The following is an 18202-nucleotide window of genomic DNA, read 5'->3' as shown; positions in this document are numbered from 1 at the left end:
CTTTTACTTGTTTCGTTTTTGACACCAAAAAGGGGGGTATTTCTTCTTCTTTCTCCTTACTTTCCTTTTTGATTACTTCCGTCACTCATCACACCACCACAATGGCGACCGTCCCATTTCATGAAAACACATATTCATCCCATCTTTGTTTGGCGCAAGACTGACTGAGCCCGATTTAACGCCACGCTAGAAAAGGGAAAAGGAAAAAAGCCCAATGTAAAAGCAAAACGCTGGATGGAATCCTTTTTTTTTTCTGTTCGGCGCTCAATGGCCTGCAAGACAAAAAGGATATTTGCTAGGGAGAACGAGGCCATCGTTATCGTCTGTGGTAGAAATCGCGCTCCCTGTCCTGTAGTCGCTCGCGCCTCTCACGTTCGGGGCTCCTGCTTCTGGTACTGCGGCGGTCGGAACGTACGTGCTCTCTGTCTCTGTCTCTTCCGCCCGCACCAACGATGGGAGGACGATCGGCTCGCTCCCGTTCGCGATAGGGTGCATCGCGTGGAGGCCCTCGGCCAACGACCGGCGGTGGCTCGTGTCTGGCGGCAGAGTAGCTTGGTATGTATGTGTCGACGTTCGGACCGCCACGGCCATTCGCTGGCGGCATTGGTCGAGGCGGTAGGCGACTGTCAGGCGGCGGCGGAGGCAGATGCGAATTGCCATTAGCATACGGGGCTACCGAGCGAGGAGGATGTCCTTCCGAGCCATGTTGTTGCCAAGCAGGTCGCCGAGAAGGCTGGCGGGAATCAGGATGACGTGAAGGAGGACCGCTCACAGGGCCGGGCCCGGGGCCACGGGAGGGTCTGCCGCGTTCATAGCCATTCGAGTAGGTATTGGGATTCGAAGGTGGCCAGGCCTCGTCTGGACCCAAGCCTACAGTGCCGCCGGCGGGAGCAGGAGGAAGAGCGACTCGGCGTTCCTGGTGCTTTCTACGGTCCAGTTCGTGAGACTCTTCAAAGGAAGGCAGTTGTTCCGGACGCGAGGGAAGTGGCTCGGTCTTGAAATATGGATGCTGGAGCGCATCAATTGCGTTTATACGCTTCTGCCAGTCCAGCTTGAGCAATTCCTTGAGCAGTGCCAGGGCATGAGGGTGAAGATTTCTGAATCTGTGATTGATATTACCGCGGTGTGATTCCCATTCCTTGACACCCTCGCAGCCGGGGAGTTGTGACCAGCCGGGCATGGTGGCCTCGTTAGGCGAGCCGACCAGCTCGAAGATGATCTGGGCCTGATTGAGGTCAGACTTGCCCTCGAGGATAGGTCGACCCTCAAACATTTCTGCAAAAACACAGCCAGCGCCCCACATGTCAATGGCCGGAGTGTATCTTCGAAGTTGCAGTAGAAGCTCTGGAGGGCGGTACCAGCGAGTGACCACGAGAGTAGTATAATCACGAACGGCAACACCGTTTCCTTGACCTGGCTCTGGGGTGGGGCCATCATAGTGTCTGGCGAGGCCAAAGTCGGCAATCTGGAGGATACCTCGGTTGCTGATGAGGATGTTTGCAGCTTTCATATCGCGATGAAGAATGTTGCTATCATGCAAGTAGCGAAGACCCTCGAGGAGCTGCAGCATGTAACACTTGATCTGGGCCTCGGTGAAGCGAATGTCGGGGTTGGTCGTCATGCCGGACAAGTCGTGATCCATGTAGGGCGTCACCATGTACAGCGTTGCTCGCTTCTTGAGATCCTTCCTGTTGCGCTCGACGGCCATTTCGTCCAGGTGCAGGATATTCACGTGGGAAAGCATTTTGAGCAATTTGATCTCGCGCAAGGCGGTGATGGGAAATCCGTCCTTTTCGTTGTGGATCAAGATCTTCTTCAGCGCAACAACAGCGCCAGTACGCTTAGAGCGGCCCTTGGAGACTACGCCAAAGGTGCCCTCGCCGAGCTTCTGAGTGACTTCATAGTCTTCCAGTTTGGCGCATCCCCGGAAGCGGCGCTGTGCTGGGTCGGCCGAGGCGGTGTCGGTGGATTGCGCCATGGTCGGGCTGAGACGGGAGACAGCGACAGATGACTGCGATACTCATGTGAGTGCGTGAGATGTATGTGGGCGCATGTGTCCGCTGGCGCAACAGCAGCGCCGGAAGAAGGTGATTGCAAAGTCCGGTACGTGGATCGTCGAAGACAATCAGACAAAGATTGTTGCGCAGATGCGAAATGCGGGTAGTAATAATCCAATTGGGAGAGTCCCCACTGTGCTGGAGCTTGTCGATCGGGTATTGTATATCGACGACAATAACAATCGCAATCGGCCTATTCGAGCTCTGCAAGACCGCGCAGAAGGGAAGGCGAAAACAACGTCCCTAAACAGCAGGGGCGAATGTTTTTACAGCACAACAAGAAGGCGCGAGAAGCAATGAAGCCCAGAGTGCGTACCTTAGTCGCGTCGAGAAAGCAACAAAAGTGTCAAACGTACAAGTAAGTCCAAGTCTCGCGGGTGCATTACCCTATTTGCCCCAGAAGAGAGTTCCGTAACAGCAGCAGCAGCAGCAGCAGCATCAGCATCAGCGGCATTAAAGTGCCCATTTTAGCTTCGATCTTGACGAGCCCGGCGTCCTTCTCCAAGATCAAAACTCGAGCCTTGGCATTGACGAGGTCCGTCTCCCGTCTCACTACAGAAGTTCCGCCCACCACCCGATCCCTTGGCGCCTCCACTCCCAACAACGCGAAGCGGAGGCGGAGGAGGGCGGACGAGTGCCAACCGGAACGTCTCGAAGGCTGGCTGGCTGGGATTTGATGATATGCAGTATACCTGATTGGATACAGACAACCCATACACCACCGACCCGTCTAACCTCCCCAATCGTATGTGCAACGGGTCCCACTCTTCACTGCGCCGCACGACAGTTGCAATACTTACACACCTCCACAGTTCACGCAATGGCAGGAGGTCCGGCAAGCGGCGCCCGCGCTCATGGCGCACACCCCATCCACGTCCACCCCGTTCGACCTCTCTACAGATTCGCTGCTACCGGTCTCGGCGCAAGCATGTGGTTCTTCGTGAGTTCTCTGAAGGCCTGATGTTGTTTCAAAGCCGTCCCGCTGACTCTCGCTGCCTAGTTGATGTACAGAGCGAAGAAGGTACGCCGAAAGTGACTGATCCAGCAGTCCCCCCAACCACCATTGATACCGATTGGACATGATCAACTCGTCGATTATAACAGTGACTAATAGCGTAAACAGGACGGCCCTGCGCTTCTCGGCTGGAAGCACCCCTGGGACCATTGATGGGGTTTCTTTCTTTGGTCAGCATTCTGTCACACACATGCATCAAGGCATTGTACACATTATCGAGAGAAGTCCAATATATCACACACTCGATCACGATACCGTCATTATCCGCAACGCAAAACACAACCAATACCACTTACTTCCGTCTATCTATTTCCTATTCTCTGAAAGAAGGCCAAGCATCGTCTTCAAGCCTTTTCAAACAAGTAGTGGCACACGCCCCAAGTCTCTCCGCCCTCGTACGCAAACAGCTCGGCACACGCCAGATAGAATATTTGCCACCGATGGAACCACGTCGATGTCTTTTCCTTGCCATATGTCGCCTCCAGATGCGGCCAGATCTGCTTCTTGTTGCCATTCATCGTGCTGAGCCAGTCTTCGCACGTCTGGGCGTAGTTCTTGCCGTTGACCCACCACATGCGCTTGCATCTGAGATCGTCTTGAAACCAGAGCAGAAGATCTGCCGACGGCATGGTTCCGCCAGTGAAGAAGTGCTGTGTCATCCATCCGTCTTCGAAATCATACGGACTGTCCTTGTGCGCGAAGATGTGCACGAAGAGCTTACCACCGGTCTTGAGAAGCGTCGACACTTTCTTCAGCAGAAGCTGGTAGTTCTTCATGTGCTCGAACAGCTCGATCGACAATACGCGATCGAACGATGCTGCCAGATCTGTGCCTTCGAAGTTGTACTCTGCAACGTCACCAGTGACGATTGTGAGATTAGTGAAGCCTTTAGACTTGGCCTCTGCATCAATATAATCCTTTTGAGTGCGAGAGTTCGAGAAGCCTGTGATCTTGCTGCTGGGGAAGCGCTCTGCAAGGAACAGACTCAGTGAGCCCCAACCGCACCTGAACCCACATTAGTACTTTGAACACGGTGAAAAGTCCCATCATACCCCGCCCCATAGCTCGTAGCAAAGAAGACATGACTTCGCACGAACGACTCTGCGTCGGGAACAGCAGAAAAAGACTCACCCGAGATCAAACATGCTCATGCCATCGCTAAGCTCAGCCTTGCGCACATAATCCTCCAACATAGCGACCTCGGCCTCACCAAGCCCCGCACGATACCCCTTCTCGAGCCCCTCATACAAACAGCACGAGTACTTCATCCGGGGCCCCAAGCAAGCCTTCAACACCCCCGTGCCGACCTCGTAATGCTGCTCGTTGGCCGCCGCCGTCTCGATGGCGATCGGCCGCGTGCGCAGCAGCTCCACGTACTTCATCTTCGTCGAGTAGGATGCTGCGTTGCTCGTTTGAGAGATCATGGCTAGGCGCTGGCGGAGCTGGCCGCGGATGCCTGCCCGGATCACGGGCGTGGGCAGGTAGCCCCCGTCCAGGAGGGTTTCTAGCATCGAGTCTGTTTTGGTGAGTCGGACCGTCATGGTAAAGGTACCTTACATTGCGTGAGAAAGAGAGGTACGTACTGTAGTCCATGGCGTTAGACGGCGAGTCTCGAGTGAATAAAGTAGATGAGGCGAGTCCTTTCTGGGTTACGCAGTCGAACCACAGGTAGAAGCGATATTCCACTACAGATAGCTAGTTCTCGAGTCCTTGATCTAATTCTTGAATCTACAGCAGAACGGAGACAAGTCTTGAAGCCCAAAAGTCCAATAACCAAATCCGTAACTAAGATGGTGTCTCAACAAGGTTGTTCAAGAAACCGTTTCACGCGCGCAAGTACACTCGAACCACAACAGTAGATTATGATGCAGGGACCTAATCCTTCAAATGAACCTCTGAGCCGATGATTCCTCGAGTCACGATCATGGCAATGTTATCTTTTCTTTCCCCTACATCTTGAGAACTATATCCCACCTACGGCAAAGGACCTGACTTGACGTTTCGCGATGCCTATAACATGTCATGATGTCATTGCGGAGCGGAGCTAAGAGTGCGGTTAAGGCATGCAGGAGAGCAAGAGTGCAGCACTTTTTGATTAATTCGAGTTTGGAATTATAACCTAACATACTTTTTGGTGTAGGGATTACGAGATGGAGAAAACTGCTCTGGGGACGTTCTTTTTATTGTTCGACAAGGAAGAACGGACTGCCGTCGGTGATCGACGAATGGTACCTGTAGTATAGTACTTGTAGCGAGAGGCCATAGCGGGGTACGTGCTGTGCGAGCAAAAGTTCACTCCCGATCGCGCGTTTTAACAAGCACACTCGTTGCATTACTTTGTACAAATATTATGACTTTCATGTACTCTATATACGAAGCAAATCCTATCTTCATCTAAATTCTCATGCTCTCCTGGACCAGCTTGTACTCCTTTCTCTTCTTCTGGTTTCTAGGAAACAATTTCGCGTTCGCTTTCCCGATAAATTTCGCCAGATGCGGGAACACCAGACGCTCTGCTAGGTACGAGCACCCGAAGCTTCCTACTGCGAGGGCGGTGATGAATCCCCTGAAGCCCATGGGCATCCAGGTCAGCTCCATCAGACTGACAAGCCAGGGTGCGGGGTCGAACAATAGGTAGGAGGATATGCCGATCGCTACTACCATAGTAATGACAAAGGGCACTATGTCAATTAGCATTGGTCAAGCCAACCTGGCGAGGCAGCAAACTTACAATTATGTCCCATGGACTGTCTGAATGGGCGTCCAACGCTCAATACGATTGCCGAAAGGATGTACTGATAACACGATAGGAGGAAGAGAGTCGTGTTCTCCGAGTTCTTCGAATTCGAGTGATCCCTGTCGAGAACAGGAGGTTGATACCTTGACGAATCAGGTCAGCATAGATTTAGTGAAATTGGAAGAGCACATGTCTTACCACTCCTGTCGCCGAACAACCTCCCAGCCAATCAGCTGGGTCAGTACACAGATAGCAATTTGGCCAATCAGAGGAGTGAGCACCTTCCTCGACACCAAGCTTGCTGTAGGTCGCTTGCGTGCCAGAGTCGGATATGCTCCAGTCCATCCCATGAAAATGGCGATTGGGAGGATCAAGAAAAGATCGATGTAAAGAAACTGAAAGTCGCCAAGGTTGGACGCAGATGCGTACAGGAAACTGACCGAGGTGAATTGGATCGCAGAGTACAAACTCATATACTTGAAGCAGCTGAAACTTGTGACCAACGCTGCCCGTCCTTCTCGGATTACCTCTGGAACGCAGGATATGTCGAACACACGACTTGTGAATGGAGCAGCCACGGACGCTTCTGCTTCAGAGAGGGAAATGCCAACGTCAGCTGCCTTGAGAGCACCACAGTCATTGGCGCCGTCACCGCAAAAGCCAGCACAATAATCGATACTCTGGAGCTTCTCAACAAGTTCATGCTTTTCGTCTGGAGACATGCGAGCAAAAACCTGTCCGCACACCAGCATTTCTTTGAGCACTTTAGGAGAAGCGAAATCGATGATCCAGCGGAAGACGTCGCCACTCACAGCGATGGAGTAGTTGCGTAGGTTAGAGACATCGTAAGGGAGAGACGAGTCGTGTTCGGCTGGTGGAGGGAGAGGCTTGAGCGTGTTCTCATCGAGGCGATAGACCGGATTATCCACACTCTCGAAAGTAAGGCGCGATAGGGCAGTCCGCGAATCTCCTTCAACAAAGTGAGGAACGAAACAATGCGCAGTGCGATCAATCAAGCCACACTCCCTTGCAACACTGATAGCAGTAAGAATATTGTCTCCGGTGCACATGACAGTACGAATGTTTGCATCTCGAATCTCCGAGATCACGTCGGTAGTCGTATCCTTAAGCTTGTTCTCGAAGATGATGAACCCGACGAACTCCAGATTAGACTCGGCCTCCTCGCGCTTCATCTTCTGCACTTTGAGCCAGTTGAGCTTGAATATATGCTTTGTAGCACAAGCGATGACACGGAAGCCTCTGTGTGTGTAATAGCTCAGGAGCTCTTCATAGTCTGGCGGGAAGCTGTCTGGTCGGCAAATCTCCTTCATCGCCTCCGGAGCACCCTTGACGTAGACATCACCGCTCGGATCACCGAATTGACGAACGATGACACTTGCGCGCCTGAGCTGAGATACAAATTCGAATGACTTAAGAACACCAAGTTCTATGCGACGCTGGCTGTTCGGCGAGTCTCGCTCTTCGTCAATGTCGAACTCCATGCCTGGCGGAGGCCTTGCGACGGATGGCGAAAGCGAGTTTTGCTCGTCGTCTTCTGATGCGCCCGGTCGCTCGGATCCTTCCTCATATTGCCAGCTGGTGAATTGGAACATCTTGAGGTCCAAAGGATCACCAACAAACTCATCTTCGACAATGCGAAGCGAGTGACAGGTTGCCATGGTGTACAGAATTGCCTTGTTAGCGTTATAATCAACAGTGGGATCACGCTCATAGGTCGCTCCAGGGAGTAGTTCGGTTGCATCATTCAGTATCTCGCTGAACCTGTTCGAAGGCCTTTGTACAACGCGTACACCCAGGACGTCCAAGCCATCTTCAGTCAAAGTACCAGTCTTGTCGAAGCATACCACATCAAGCTTGCCGCCGACGTTGACTCTCTGAGGGCTAATGCAGAAGATCTGCTTCTTCTTCAACCTGGACAATGCGAAGTTTGTTCCGATCGTCAGAGTTGCTGGAAGTGCTGGGGGAACCACAATCGTAATCAGATCCAAAGCGCGCACGACTATCAAATGCCATGCGAGTCCCAATCGCACGAAGTTGGCAAACGAAGCAACAAAACCGATCATGGCAATGCCACCCATGACCGAGATGTAGCGGAAGGAATCGCGGTAGAACTTGAATCCGGACGGCTTTGGAAAAAGCATCGAGCGTATGAGGGCACCCTTTGTAGTGTTGAAGCCTGTTCGAACGACAAGAGCCAAGGCAGCAGCCTCGTCGCTCTTATCCTCCTGTGGTCTGCGAGCTCTAACAATCTTCGTGCCACTGAAAAGCAGATGCCTAGCCACTTCCGGGTGGATTGACGAGGCACTCAAATCCAAAAGCTCAAGGGATTCGTCTGTTGCAGGTGTCTTGGACACGGGGACGGACTCTCCAGTCAACATGCTTTCGTTGACGATGCAGTCACCAGAGAGCAAGAGACTGTCGCACGGGAATTCTGAGAGGTTGGGATCTGTGATTTCATAGACGTCTCCAGGGACTAGATCGCTAGAATGGACATGTCTCCAGAAACCGCTGCGAAGCACACGGATCTCGCACTCGAAGCGGGAGATCTCCTGCAGACGTCGTATTGTCGCCTTTGTATCGATCAAAGTCGTCACAATACTGACGATAGAGATGATGAAAATACAAACAGCATAATAATAGTATTCGTCCACGGACCAGAGGACCAAACTCGCGATCTGGAAGATGTAAAAGGGATGCAATGCTTCGTCGACCAATAGCTGTCCGGTGGTCTTCTGCTTGATGTTGATCAAATTCTTGCCGAATATGCGTTCTCTGTTTTCCTGCTCTTCGCCGTCGATACCAACGCGCACAGAGGCAACGTCAGTCCAGGCGGGGTCTTTCCAGACGTTGCTTGGCAAGAACTTGTCCTTGATGGGATGGAAGCAGAAGCGAATGTAGCGATAATCAAGAATTCGAAGTTCTTCCAAGATGGGGTCGTCGTAGTCTTCGTAGTCTCTCATCTTGCCCTTACCGGGGAGACCAAAGACAGAAGAAAGGGGCATGTCGAAATCCTGCTTGCTCAGGTGTTGAACAACCATCTCATTCCACTGGTTCTCGATGACAAGCCAGTCGCATTTGTAAAGCGGGGCAGCTGAGCCGAGAAGACGAACCCTCCATCTCGGGAGCCATCGAAGAAGTAGATAGCCCAGGCCTGCGGTGAGTATGCAAATGCTGAGATAAGCAGCGTAGCCTATGACAGATGTCTTGAAACCGGCGACAACAATAGTCATATCTTCAGTCTGAATGTATATCTTCTGGCTGAATCTGCCCCCGCTCTGATAACCACTCCGATCAGTGTCGGAAGAGTGTTGTCTCCTTAGGAGTGGGGCGCTCGAAGTACGCGAATGTCCAGAGGATTTGCGACTTCTGATCGAAGGCCGTTCATTCGACTCCAGGTCAGCGTCGTTCTCTGCATAGCCGTTCGAGTATCCGGAGTGTTCAATCCCGTCCAGGTCAACATCATCGTCGTCATCGTCAATTATAGCCGTCTCCTCGCGGAAGGAGCCTTCATCAGTGTCCGTGTCGTGAGCATCTTGTTCGTCGAAATATGCAAAGCTGGTGGTCGAGTCGGCCCTCGTGCGTCGATGGGCGAATGAGCTCGTGGCTGTGGGAACACTCTCGGACATGGGTCCCGAGAAAACCTCATCGTTGGCCATGCCGACATCTGTAATAAAGCTCGCCTCGCTCATGTTCGACTCCCGCCTGTAGAGGGAGCGGCGAGACTGCACCGAAGCAGCATCGTCGCGAGAGGACGATTTCCGACCGAGACTCTTCGTATCGCTGGCCATCCTAATGGTATGGCTGAGTTGACAAGTCTCAGCACCTATCTTGCTCAAGTGGCATCCTAGTATATGGTGCGAAGGTGTGAGTGTAGTCGCAGCCTTTTCGTCTTCCGTATCCGAGAAAAAGAATTACACCAAGAATGTTGATTGCAGAGGCTTAGGCCAGGGCAGGATAGTCTAGCCGGCACTTGCAGCAGGAAAGACCCCACGATACGGCGATGACGGTGTTCCCGAAGTCCACAATACGAATTCTCTCCGGGTAGTCTTCCCTAGATAAGGCATGTCCATCATTATTGCTTAGACGCATGTCACTGTCATTGTCATTATTCAAGATATTTCGAGCACATTGCGATTAAGCGTCATCTGGACGATCTTGGAGACTAGCATCTAAGACCTGGTCGGACAGGGCTACTCTGAGCCATGAAGCAGCTTACAGGTCCGAGGTTAAAACACAATCAGGACGGTGATGGACCAACCATCACATTACGCTTGCCGTAAAAATGAAATGGGCAATTCGAACAGGACAGGGCACATAGTTTTGCGAACTGGATGACAGATACATGCGGCTGGGAAGGCTGTTGCAAGTACATCAGGTGCGACCAAAAATATCCACCATCGTAGATCCGAGCAGACGATCGTGGGTATGCAACATGGAAGTGCGGGAGTGTGTTGGCCGATAGAACAGTAGTGGAGAGTGCGATATTGAAATCGTCATCATGCCTATTGCGGCATATCGGGACGCTTTTGCGTTTTGATTTGTTGGACATGAAAGTATTTTGGCGGCTTTCCTACCCATGAGAAACGCCTTTCCTGTGAACCGCTGGCCATGCGCAGAAAGCCAAAATTGACTGCAAAGCAACACCGCTACCACTCTGTCATCCTCCCCTCATTTTCACCCTCGTTTGAGACGACCTTGACTTATATCGAAGAAGGGTAGAGCATGACGCGGACGGTGGCACCGAAAGAGCGGGGAGGGAGGTTGTTGCGGAACTGAGCCCTGACGACACCAGAGTTTCCTGCACACTGTTAGAATCCTGGAATCGTCGGCGTTCGTATGTGTGCGTCCTACCGTGAGGTCTGGTGACCTTGCCCCAGATGACTCTGATCTTAGTACCGCGAACCTCCTTGGAAGCGCGGTAGACGAAAGCGACCTTCTTGCCGAGGTAGAAGCTGTGCATCCATCAGAAATGTTCGTAGCGACCGAGAGCAGTGGTGTTTCTCACCTGGCAGCCTTGGGGTCCTCAACACCCTCAATCTTAATCAGACTGGTGCCGGGGTTGGTGTTGCGCTTGCCACGCTGGTAGCTGAGGTGGCGGCCCCTGTTCATCTCCAGTCAATGTCCGTTCCATGAGGTCCCTGTCCACATTCAAGTCCTCCCAGATATTCCATTCGGATCCATGTCTCCTTGAGTCGTTGTTTCGCGGCGCGAATGTGTGATCGATGGCACTCCAGAATCGAGATTGACGGGGGGTTACTCACTTGACGTAGACTAAATGCACAGATTTTTGTTAGCAAACTTGAATCATCCTTGCGACATGCATCGTTTTTGCCCGGACTGGTTTATCTCGAATCCGGATCATCTGTGGATATGGGCAAACTCACGGCGGTGGTTCTGCTCGGAAGGCATGGCTGGATATATTATGGCCGGATTGTCGAGGTCAGGTCGTCGTGTATCGCTTTCGTGAATCGTTCAATTCGACAAGACACTTGCTTGACAGAATTGGAGAGTGTCGCGAGTGCGCCAAGACGGTAGAAGTCCGGCCTTGGCGTCTGCCGTTCTTCTAGACGCCTCGTACCTCACTTGCTGCCGCCGGGCTGTCCAACTGTACTATGCAGTACTGTATAAGGTATCTTAAGGTACTGGACCCTATCTTATCGAGCCAGGCTGGTTGACACCATCATTTCATCTAGCCTTGCGAGTTGTTTAAGCTCGAGAGAACTCCACAATTGTTCAGTGTATCCCCAAGTCGCCCCTGATCCATATGAAACTGCCCCAGATCCGCCACAGCTCTTAATTATATGAAGTCCTTGTCGTTCAAGTAGCTTGTTATCTGTTGAACATCGTACAATACCAAAGTTTAATACCATGTGTTGCGAGTCGCATGAGAATACTTTTGCTAGTAGTCTACATGAATGACCTGCTGGCTTCAGCGAAGCAGTGTATTCATGTCCACATATGCTGTGATACCGAGGGATTTGTCAATGGGTCGAACACACCGAGTAACGATCATGTATTGTCCAACATAGATCGTGGCTCTCTCCTCTGTCTAGTGTTTCTGACATGACATGCCAACGATTATGCCGCGCAAGCCTTGAGTCTTCGAAGCAAGTGTTCCTGGGCGGTAAGCACGTCGAAGCACATCAACACATCGCTACGTCTAACAGAAATGATGTGCACTTTACATGTCCCATAACAGTGGAATCAAACACAGAATCATCGAGGCAAGGCACCGGGATAGCAGTAAAGATGCGATGGCAATGTCAGGACGCATAGTCTACACGGTGCGGTCGAGATGCCCGAGGTCTTACTCTGGTCAAATTTGTGCACGCGTCGAATTTTCCGGTGTTGTATACGACTTTGTCAAACGAGGAGCATGAGGTGCATGAGGAGGAATTGTCAGCGCGTCTTAGAGTGCCCAATGCCCAATGCTTCGAGGTGAAGCATGCCGAGATGGCCACCATGTACAACCCGGGGCAGTGTGATCCGGCCCTTTGTAATCGTCAGTGGTATTCGGTTTAGCCGTGAAAGCGCCTGGTGACATGGGGTAGTGGCCACAAATGCCCTGAAAAGAACCGGAAAATCCTTGAGGGGTATTGCTACACATGCGAGTCACCGCGGCCCTCATACCCGAGGAGTACTCGAGATGCAGACGCAGAACAAGAATTGGAACGATCGCATCAAAATGTGCTGTAAACATCACGAAGCAGCGAGCACGATGTTTGGCATATGCAAAGGCCGCGGGGCTGAGACGGGTAAAGCAGCTTCGAAGCCGGCCTTCTAGAAAATGATACGACTATGAAGCGTACATATCTGATCTTTATTCCGGAGATAAAGGTTAGCGATACCGCCGATTCGGCCCCTCTTTGTGAACCATGCTGGGCCGAAGCTCGCTGGCACAAGTCCGTAGTCTAGCTCGAAGCCGAAAACTTTGAGTTGTTCAGACTGTGATTGTGAACTGGGTATTGTGTTTCGACGCAGTCGCTGACACGGCGTCTGGAAACATATGTAGCAGCTATGTAGGCAGAGAATAATGATCAATAATGACAGCATGAACACGACAGACAATGGCAGATGCAGACGTGTATGTACAGTAACCTTAAGGTAGAAAGCAGCGAAACACATTTGCAGCTCCGCGCCTGTGCACTTTGCAACTAACGTCATTGCCTTGGCGGGCTTCTGGCTCCCGTCGGACAATTCGGGGCGTGTCCCTCAACACTCTCTCACATTGCTGCTCTCGACTTCTACCTCTAGACCACCGCAAATTCCCTCTCGATTCCATTTCCCTATTTTCCATTCGCAAGCAAGCTCAAGATGGCAGACACCCTTGTGCAACCCGAACAGGAGCAGAATGCTGGGTTCGTCATTTCTCGGAAGCTTTTTGGTTTCAGTAGGCAGTGAGGGGCAATGCTGACAGTAGGACAGCACCATCGAGCTAAAGGACAACACCGTCATCATTGTCCTTGGTGCATCTGGTGACTTGGCCAAGAAGAAGACCTTCCCAGCCCTCTTCGGTCTCGTAAGTCGATAGCATTTGGAGTCCGTCCAAGTTGGCGTCCTTCGGCTCACCATGTAAACAGCACCGCAACAGCTTCCTGCCCAAGGATGTCAAGATTGTCGGATATGCGCGGACGAAGATGGACCACGGGGAGTTCCTCAAGCGCGTCAAGTCATACATCAAGACGCCGACCAAGGAGATGGAGGAGAAGCTTGAGGAGTTCTGCGGCATGTGCTCCTACGTGTCCGGTCAGTACGACAAGGACGAGAGCTTCCAGCAGCTCGAGTCTCACCTCGGAGAGCTCGAGAAGGGCCGCAAGGCCACCAATCGCATCTTTTACATGGCTCTTCCCCCCAGTGTCTTCATCCCCGTTTCCGAGCAGCTGAAGAAGAACTGCTACCCCAAGGATGGCATTGCCAGAATCATCGTACGTCACCACTGTCCTTGACGGCATTGTTTTTGTATACGACTGACACTTGTTCAAAAGATCGAGAAGCCGTTCGGTAAGGACCTCGGCACATCCAGAGAGCTTCAACACGCTCTTGCACCCAACTGGAAGGAAGAGGAGATTTTCCGTATCGACCACTACCTCGGAAAGGAGATGGTCAAGAACATCCTCATTCTCAGATTTGGCAACGAGTTCTTCGGCGCCACCTGGAACCGCAACCACATTGACAACGTCCAGGTGAAATATTGCGCGGCTTTTCAATCCCGTGAAAATATGCTAAGTCGTCCCAGATCACATTCAAGGAGCCTTTCGGTACCGAGGGCAGAGGAGGCTACTTTGATGAGTTCGGCATCATCCGTGATGTCATGCAGAACCGTGAGCCACGCCAACGGCAAACTTTTGACGTGGGATCAATTATTGACATTATCCAGATCTCCTCCAGGTCCTCACTTTGCTCGCCATGGAGCGCCCCATCTCTTTCTCCGCCGAGGACATCCGTGACGAGAAGGTCCGCGTCCTCCGCGGTATGCCACCAATCGAGCCCAAGAACGTCATCATTGGCCAGTACGAGAAGTCATTGGACGGCAGCAAGCCCGGCTACAAGGAGGACGACACCGTGCCCAAGGAGTCTCGATGCCCCACATTCGCATCGATGGTCGCATACATCAAGAACGAGAGATGGGACGGCGTTCCTTTCATCCTGAAGGCCGGCAAGGGTAAGTCGAACAAGCAACAAGAGTCTCATTGCGGTGAAACTGATATTCTGCAGCCCTGAACGAGCAGAAGACCGAGGTCCGCATCCAATTCAAGGATGTCACCTCAGGCATCTTCAAGGACATCCCCCGTAACGAGCTGGTCATCCGCATCCAGCCCAACGAGAGCGTGTACATCAAGATGAACTCCAAGCTCCCTGGCCTGAGCATGCAGACCGTCGTCACCGAGCTCGACCTTACCTACCGCCGCCGCTTCTCCGACCTCAAAATTCCCGAGGCTTACGAATCCCTCATCCTCGATGCCCTCAAGGGTGACCACTCCAACTTTGTCCGTGACGATGAATTGGACGCCAGCTGGAGAATCTTCAGCCCTCTGCTGCACTACCTTGACGACAACAAGGAGATCATTCCCATGGGATACCCCTACGGTACGCAGTCGCAATCTAGATCATTAGCAAGACATGAACTGACACAGCTGCACAGGCTCTCGTGGACCGGCCGTCCTCGACGACTTCACGTCATCTTACGGCTACAAGTTCAGCGACGCTGCTGGTTACCAATGGACCAACGTTCCGGACAACAAGTTGTAAGCGAATATTCGGGCCAACACCCTAATCGTCTGGGCGTTTTTTAGTCCACGGACGTACGATCACTGGTAGTAAGGGGCGGTGAAGATTTGCCGCTGGCTTAGATGGAATTGAAAGAAACGTAATGACACGAATATACCAATCTTCGAGATCACTTTTTGATTCGATTCGTGCTATGGAGCATGTAGCAACGTGATGTGGCGTATTCGGCTGAGCCAAGTATAGTAATGCTGCAGAGCCCCCTTTGTCCTCGTAGTCAATTTCGGACACTTATGTAGATGCCGACGTATAGTGGCTGAGGGAGCCTCTCTGATATCTGGTCGCTGATCACATCTGCCTTCTCCATTATGGTTGACATGACTTTTATTGAAGAAACTGTGCTGAGAGGTTTTTGTGATGCAGGCTCGGCAGGCTCGCTAGGATAAAGCGTTTCTTATCGACCGTCTCAAATACGGGGTTACCCCATGTTTTATGAGGGGCTCAGGTAGGGAATCGTGTTGATAGCCAAATATATACAGGGGACTTGAGGTACCTGTCAGATGCAGGTAGACATGTTGAATGCTTATTATTTTTAGACTACCTGAATTTACACGTACCCCATGACATCGCCGACACGCAATGTTGCGATCACTGTCGATACGAGCAGCAAAACACGTAATTGTCTGGAGGATTTGCAATTGAGCTTATAGTTCCCTCCAGAAGCCAACAACTAAAGATAGAACAATCCAAGTGAGCTTTTGGACGAAAAGGGGGGTCATCTAGTCGCTGCAGTTCACCATCAATGCTCTGTAACGAAGACCAAACAACGCTTCTGGCGACGTGCTTTCTTCATCAGAGCAAGATCAGACTGTCTCTTGCCTAATCATGGTGACTTCTCCGCTGTGGCTAGGACAGCCACATGTGAAGGGTTCCACAGAAACGATGCGCATGGCGCTCCTGACATTCAGTATCGTTGGCTTACAGTAATGATATGCTTTTTTCTGCCAATTGCTCGGAACTACACTGACAAGTTTCGCAGATTCACATGGGGTATGAAGCATCATCAGTATTGCCTACTGGAAAACGAAGATGACACTCATGCACCGCTTCAGGAACCGAAATGACTTATTGCACGCCATACCTCCTTCAGCTCGGTCTGACTAAGAGCAAGCTTTCTATGGTGTGGATCGCTGGCCCGTTGTCAGGTCTGATCATGCAGCCTGTTGTTGGAATACTGGCGGACAAGAGCACCTCGAAATGGGGACGACGAAGACCGATAATGATAGCTGGCACAGTCCTTGTCAGCTTATGCCTATTTGTTTTGGGCTGGACACCTGAAATTGTGGGACTGTTCGTCTCAGACGAGGCATTGGTCAGTTGAGTCTTCGTCTTGACAAGAAAGCATATGCTGAGTACCTCCAGCGGCGCAAAGCAACCATTGTTCTTGCCGTCTTCTCGATCTATGCCCTCGACTTTGCCATCAATGCTGTGCAAGCGAGCTGTCGATCACTTGTAGTGGATTCACTACCTGCAAGCAAGCAACAGCTTGGGTCTGCATGGGGTAAGCGATGTGTTCTGTCAATCCTGCACAATGGATTCTAATTGCCTGCACAGCGAGTCGTATGGCATCAATTGGCCATTTGATTGGGTATGGCATCGGCGCCGTCAATTTAAGTGCAATTTTTGGTACCACGCTTGGTAGTACCCAGTTCAAGCAGCTTTGCGTTATCGCCGCTCTTGCTCTCATAGCGGCCGTTGGCGTGACTTCATGGGCAGTACACGAACGGGTCTTGGTGCACAATGGGTATGTCAGGCTGTTTCTTTATCTGATTTCTGAACTAATCAGAGGATAGGGAAGATAACGAACAACCGAATGGTCTTGTGAGCACTCTTTCACAGATCTACCAGACCACAAGGAACCTACCGGCTCGCATTCAGGCCATCTGTTGGGTTCAGTTCTGGGCTTGGATTGGTAAGGAACAATGCGCTTGTTTGAGAACCTAATCTAATGACTCGACCAGGATGGTTTCCATTTCTGTTCTACAGCTCGACATGGGTTGGCGAGATTTATCTTCGATATGATGCGCCACACGCAATACAGAACAAGGACACGCTTGGAGACGTCGGTCGCTTAGGCAGCAGCGCTCTGATAGTGTTCTCCATGGTGACCTTTACCGGATCGTGGGTCATACCATGGCTCGTCAAATCTCCGGAAGATGAACAGCCTGGTTTTACACCCCGTCCACCTGCGAGTATTGCCCCGGTGGTCAAGGTGGTCTCGAAGTTCAGGCCTAGCCTATCGGTAGCATGGACGATTTCGCACCTGATTTTTGCAATGTCGATGGCATTTGCCCCTTTCGTCACATCATTCCGTCAGGCGACGCTGCTCATTGCAATCTGCGGCGTGTAAGTGTGATTTCTGTTTACTTACTCAAGACAAGGATGCTAATTAAACAATCTCAGTCCATCCACGCTGGCGAACTGGGCCCCATTCACTTTTATGGGCGTCGAGATCAACAAACTACCCTCGACGAAACCCAGGTCAGAAGGACCTAACCACCAACAATCTATCGAACTCTCCAGCAACAGCGATACCACATCCCAAACATCATCAACGCGCGCCCACGACTCCAGCAGCGCTGCTCCAACAAGCGAACTAGCAGGCATCTACCTCGGCATCCTCAACCTCTACACGACCCTGCCACAGTTCGTAGCCACGGGCGTCTCGACCATCGTCTTCAGCGTGCTCGAGCCCGGCAAAAGCCCCGAGCTGGCCAAGGACGCGCACCCGGACGAACACCACGGCACGGATGGGTATAATGGGATCGCGGTGTGTTTGTTCATCGGTGCGGTATCGGCCATCGTGGCTGCGCATGCTACGCGCAGGTTGAAACATATTGCTTGATTCTTTCTTTTCTGGTCAAATTGATTTAATATTCGAGACTCATTGTTTGGCGTCGAGGGCTTTGTTGTTCTCTTCTGATAGCTAGATGTAGAAAGTGTGATCCATCCATCCGCTCTGAAACTTTGTTGCCTCTCCGGCTTTTGTTTCTTCTCTCTGCGTCCAGGACGAGGATAAAGCGGCAGCGCTATAAGAGTCCCGACTCATACAAGATAGAGATCATCCTCATTCCTCTGCTCTGCCTG

The 18202-nt window shown here is 51.7% G+C and overlaps 7 protein-coding genes across 7 annotated transcripts; 3 read left to right on the top strand and 4 right to left on the bottom strand.

The window, feature by feature from the left end:
• Positions 1–316: 316 nt before the first annotated feature.
• AAFC00_002944 (uncharacterized protein) lies at positions 317–1978 on the bottom strand (the record flags this gene model as incomplete). Its single annotated transcript, XM_069342332.1, has 1 exon — positions 317–1978. The coding sequence occupies one exon, from the start codon at positions 1976–1978 to the stop codon at positions 317–319; it is 1662 nt and encodes a 553-aa protein (XP_069198838.1).
• Positions 1979–2877: 899 nt separating this feature from the next.
• Positions 2878–3225, top strand: AAFC00_002943 (uncharacterized protein; the record flags this gene model as incomplete). The annotated part of the gene is made up of 3 exons (XM_069342331.1): positions 2878–2997; positions 3058–3078; positions 3181–3225. 3 exons carry the CDS (start codon positions 2878–2880, stop codon positions 3223–3225), a joined length of 186 nt encoding a protein of 61 aa, XP_069198837.1.
• Positions 3226–3416: 191 nt separating this feature from the next.
• Positions 3417–4665, bottom strand: AAFC00_002942 (uncharacterized protein; the record flags this gene model as incomplete). Its single annotated transcript, XM_069342330.1, has 3 exons — positions 3417–4077; positions 4204–4588; positions 4656–4665. The coding sequence occupies 3 exons, from the start codon at positions 4663–4665 to the stop codon at positions 3417–3419; spliced, it is 1056 nt and encodes a 351-aa protein (XP_069198836.1).
• Positions 4666–5466: 801 nt separating this feature from the next.
• Positions 5467–9618, bottom strand: AAFC00_002941 (uncharacterized protein; the record flags this gene model as incomplete). The annotated part of the gene is made up of 3 exons (XM_069342329.1): positions 5467–5753; positions 5804–5952; positions 6008–9618. The coding sequence occupies 3 exons, from the start codon at positions 9616–9618 to the stop codon at positions 5467–5469; spliced, it is 4047 nt and encodes a 1348-aa protein (XP_069198835.1).
• Positions 9619–10530: 912 nt separating this feature from the next.
• AAFC00_002940 (60S ribosomal protein eL33) lies at positions 10531–11239 on the bottom strand (the record flags this gene model as incomplete). The annotated part of the gene is made up of 4 exons (XM_069348488.1): positions 10531–10628; positions 10682–10782; positions 10836–10931; positions 11211–11239. 4 exons carry the CDS (start codon positions 11237–11239, stop codon positions 10531–10533), a joined length of 324 nt encoding a protein of 107 aa, XP_069198834.1.
• Positions 11240–13144: 1905 nt separating this feature from the next.
• On the top strand, positions 13145–15079 carry AAFC00_002939 (uncharacterized protein; the record flags this gene model as incomplete). Its single annotated transcript, XM_069342328.1, has 8 exons — positions 13145–13188; positions 13256–13349; positions 13411–13755; positions 13816–14013; positions 14067–14151; positions 14208–14492; positions 14546–14917; positions 14973–15079. 8 exons carry the CDS (start codon positions 13145–13147, stop codon positions 15077–15079), a joined length of 1530 nt encoding a protein of 509 aa, XP_069198833.1.
• Positions 15080–16175: 1096 nt separating this feature from the next.
• AAFC00_002938 (uncharacterized protein) lies at positions 16176–17960 on the top strand (the record flags this gene model as incomplete). Its single annotated transcript, XM_069342327.1, has 6 exons — positions 16176–16427; positions 16478–16616; positions 16670–16859; positions 16909–17027; positions 17077–17461; positions 17519–17960. 6 exons carry the CDS (start codon positions 16176–16178, stop codon positions 17958–17960), a joined length of 1527 nt encoding a protein of 508 aa, XP_069198832.1.
• Between the last annotated feature and the right edge of the window lie 242 nt (positions 17961–18202).

The sequence above is a fragment of the Neodothiora populina genome (genome assembly GCF_041146345.1).
Source record: "Neodothiora populina strain CPC 39397 chromosome Unknown canker_contig_15, whole genome shotgun sequence".
Lineage (NCBI taxonomy): Eukaryota > Fungi > Ascomycota > Dothideomycetes > Dothideales > Dothioraceae > Neodothiora > Neodothiora populina.
The sequence above is the reverse complement of the archived record's forward strand: the minus strand, read 5'-3'. Positions and strand labels throughout refer to the sequence as shown.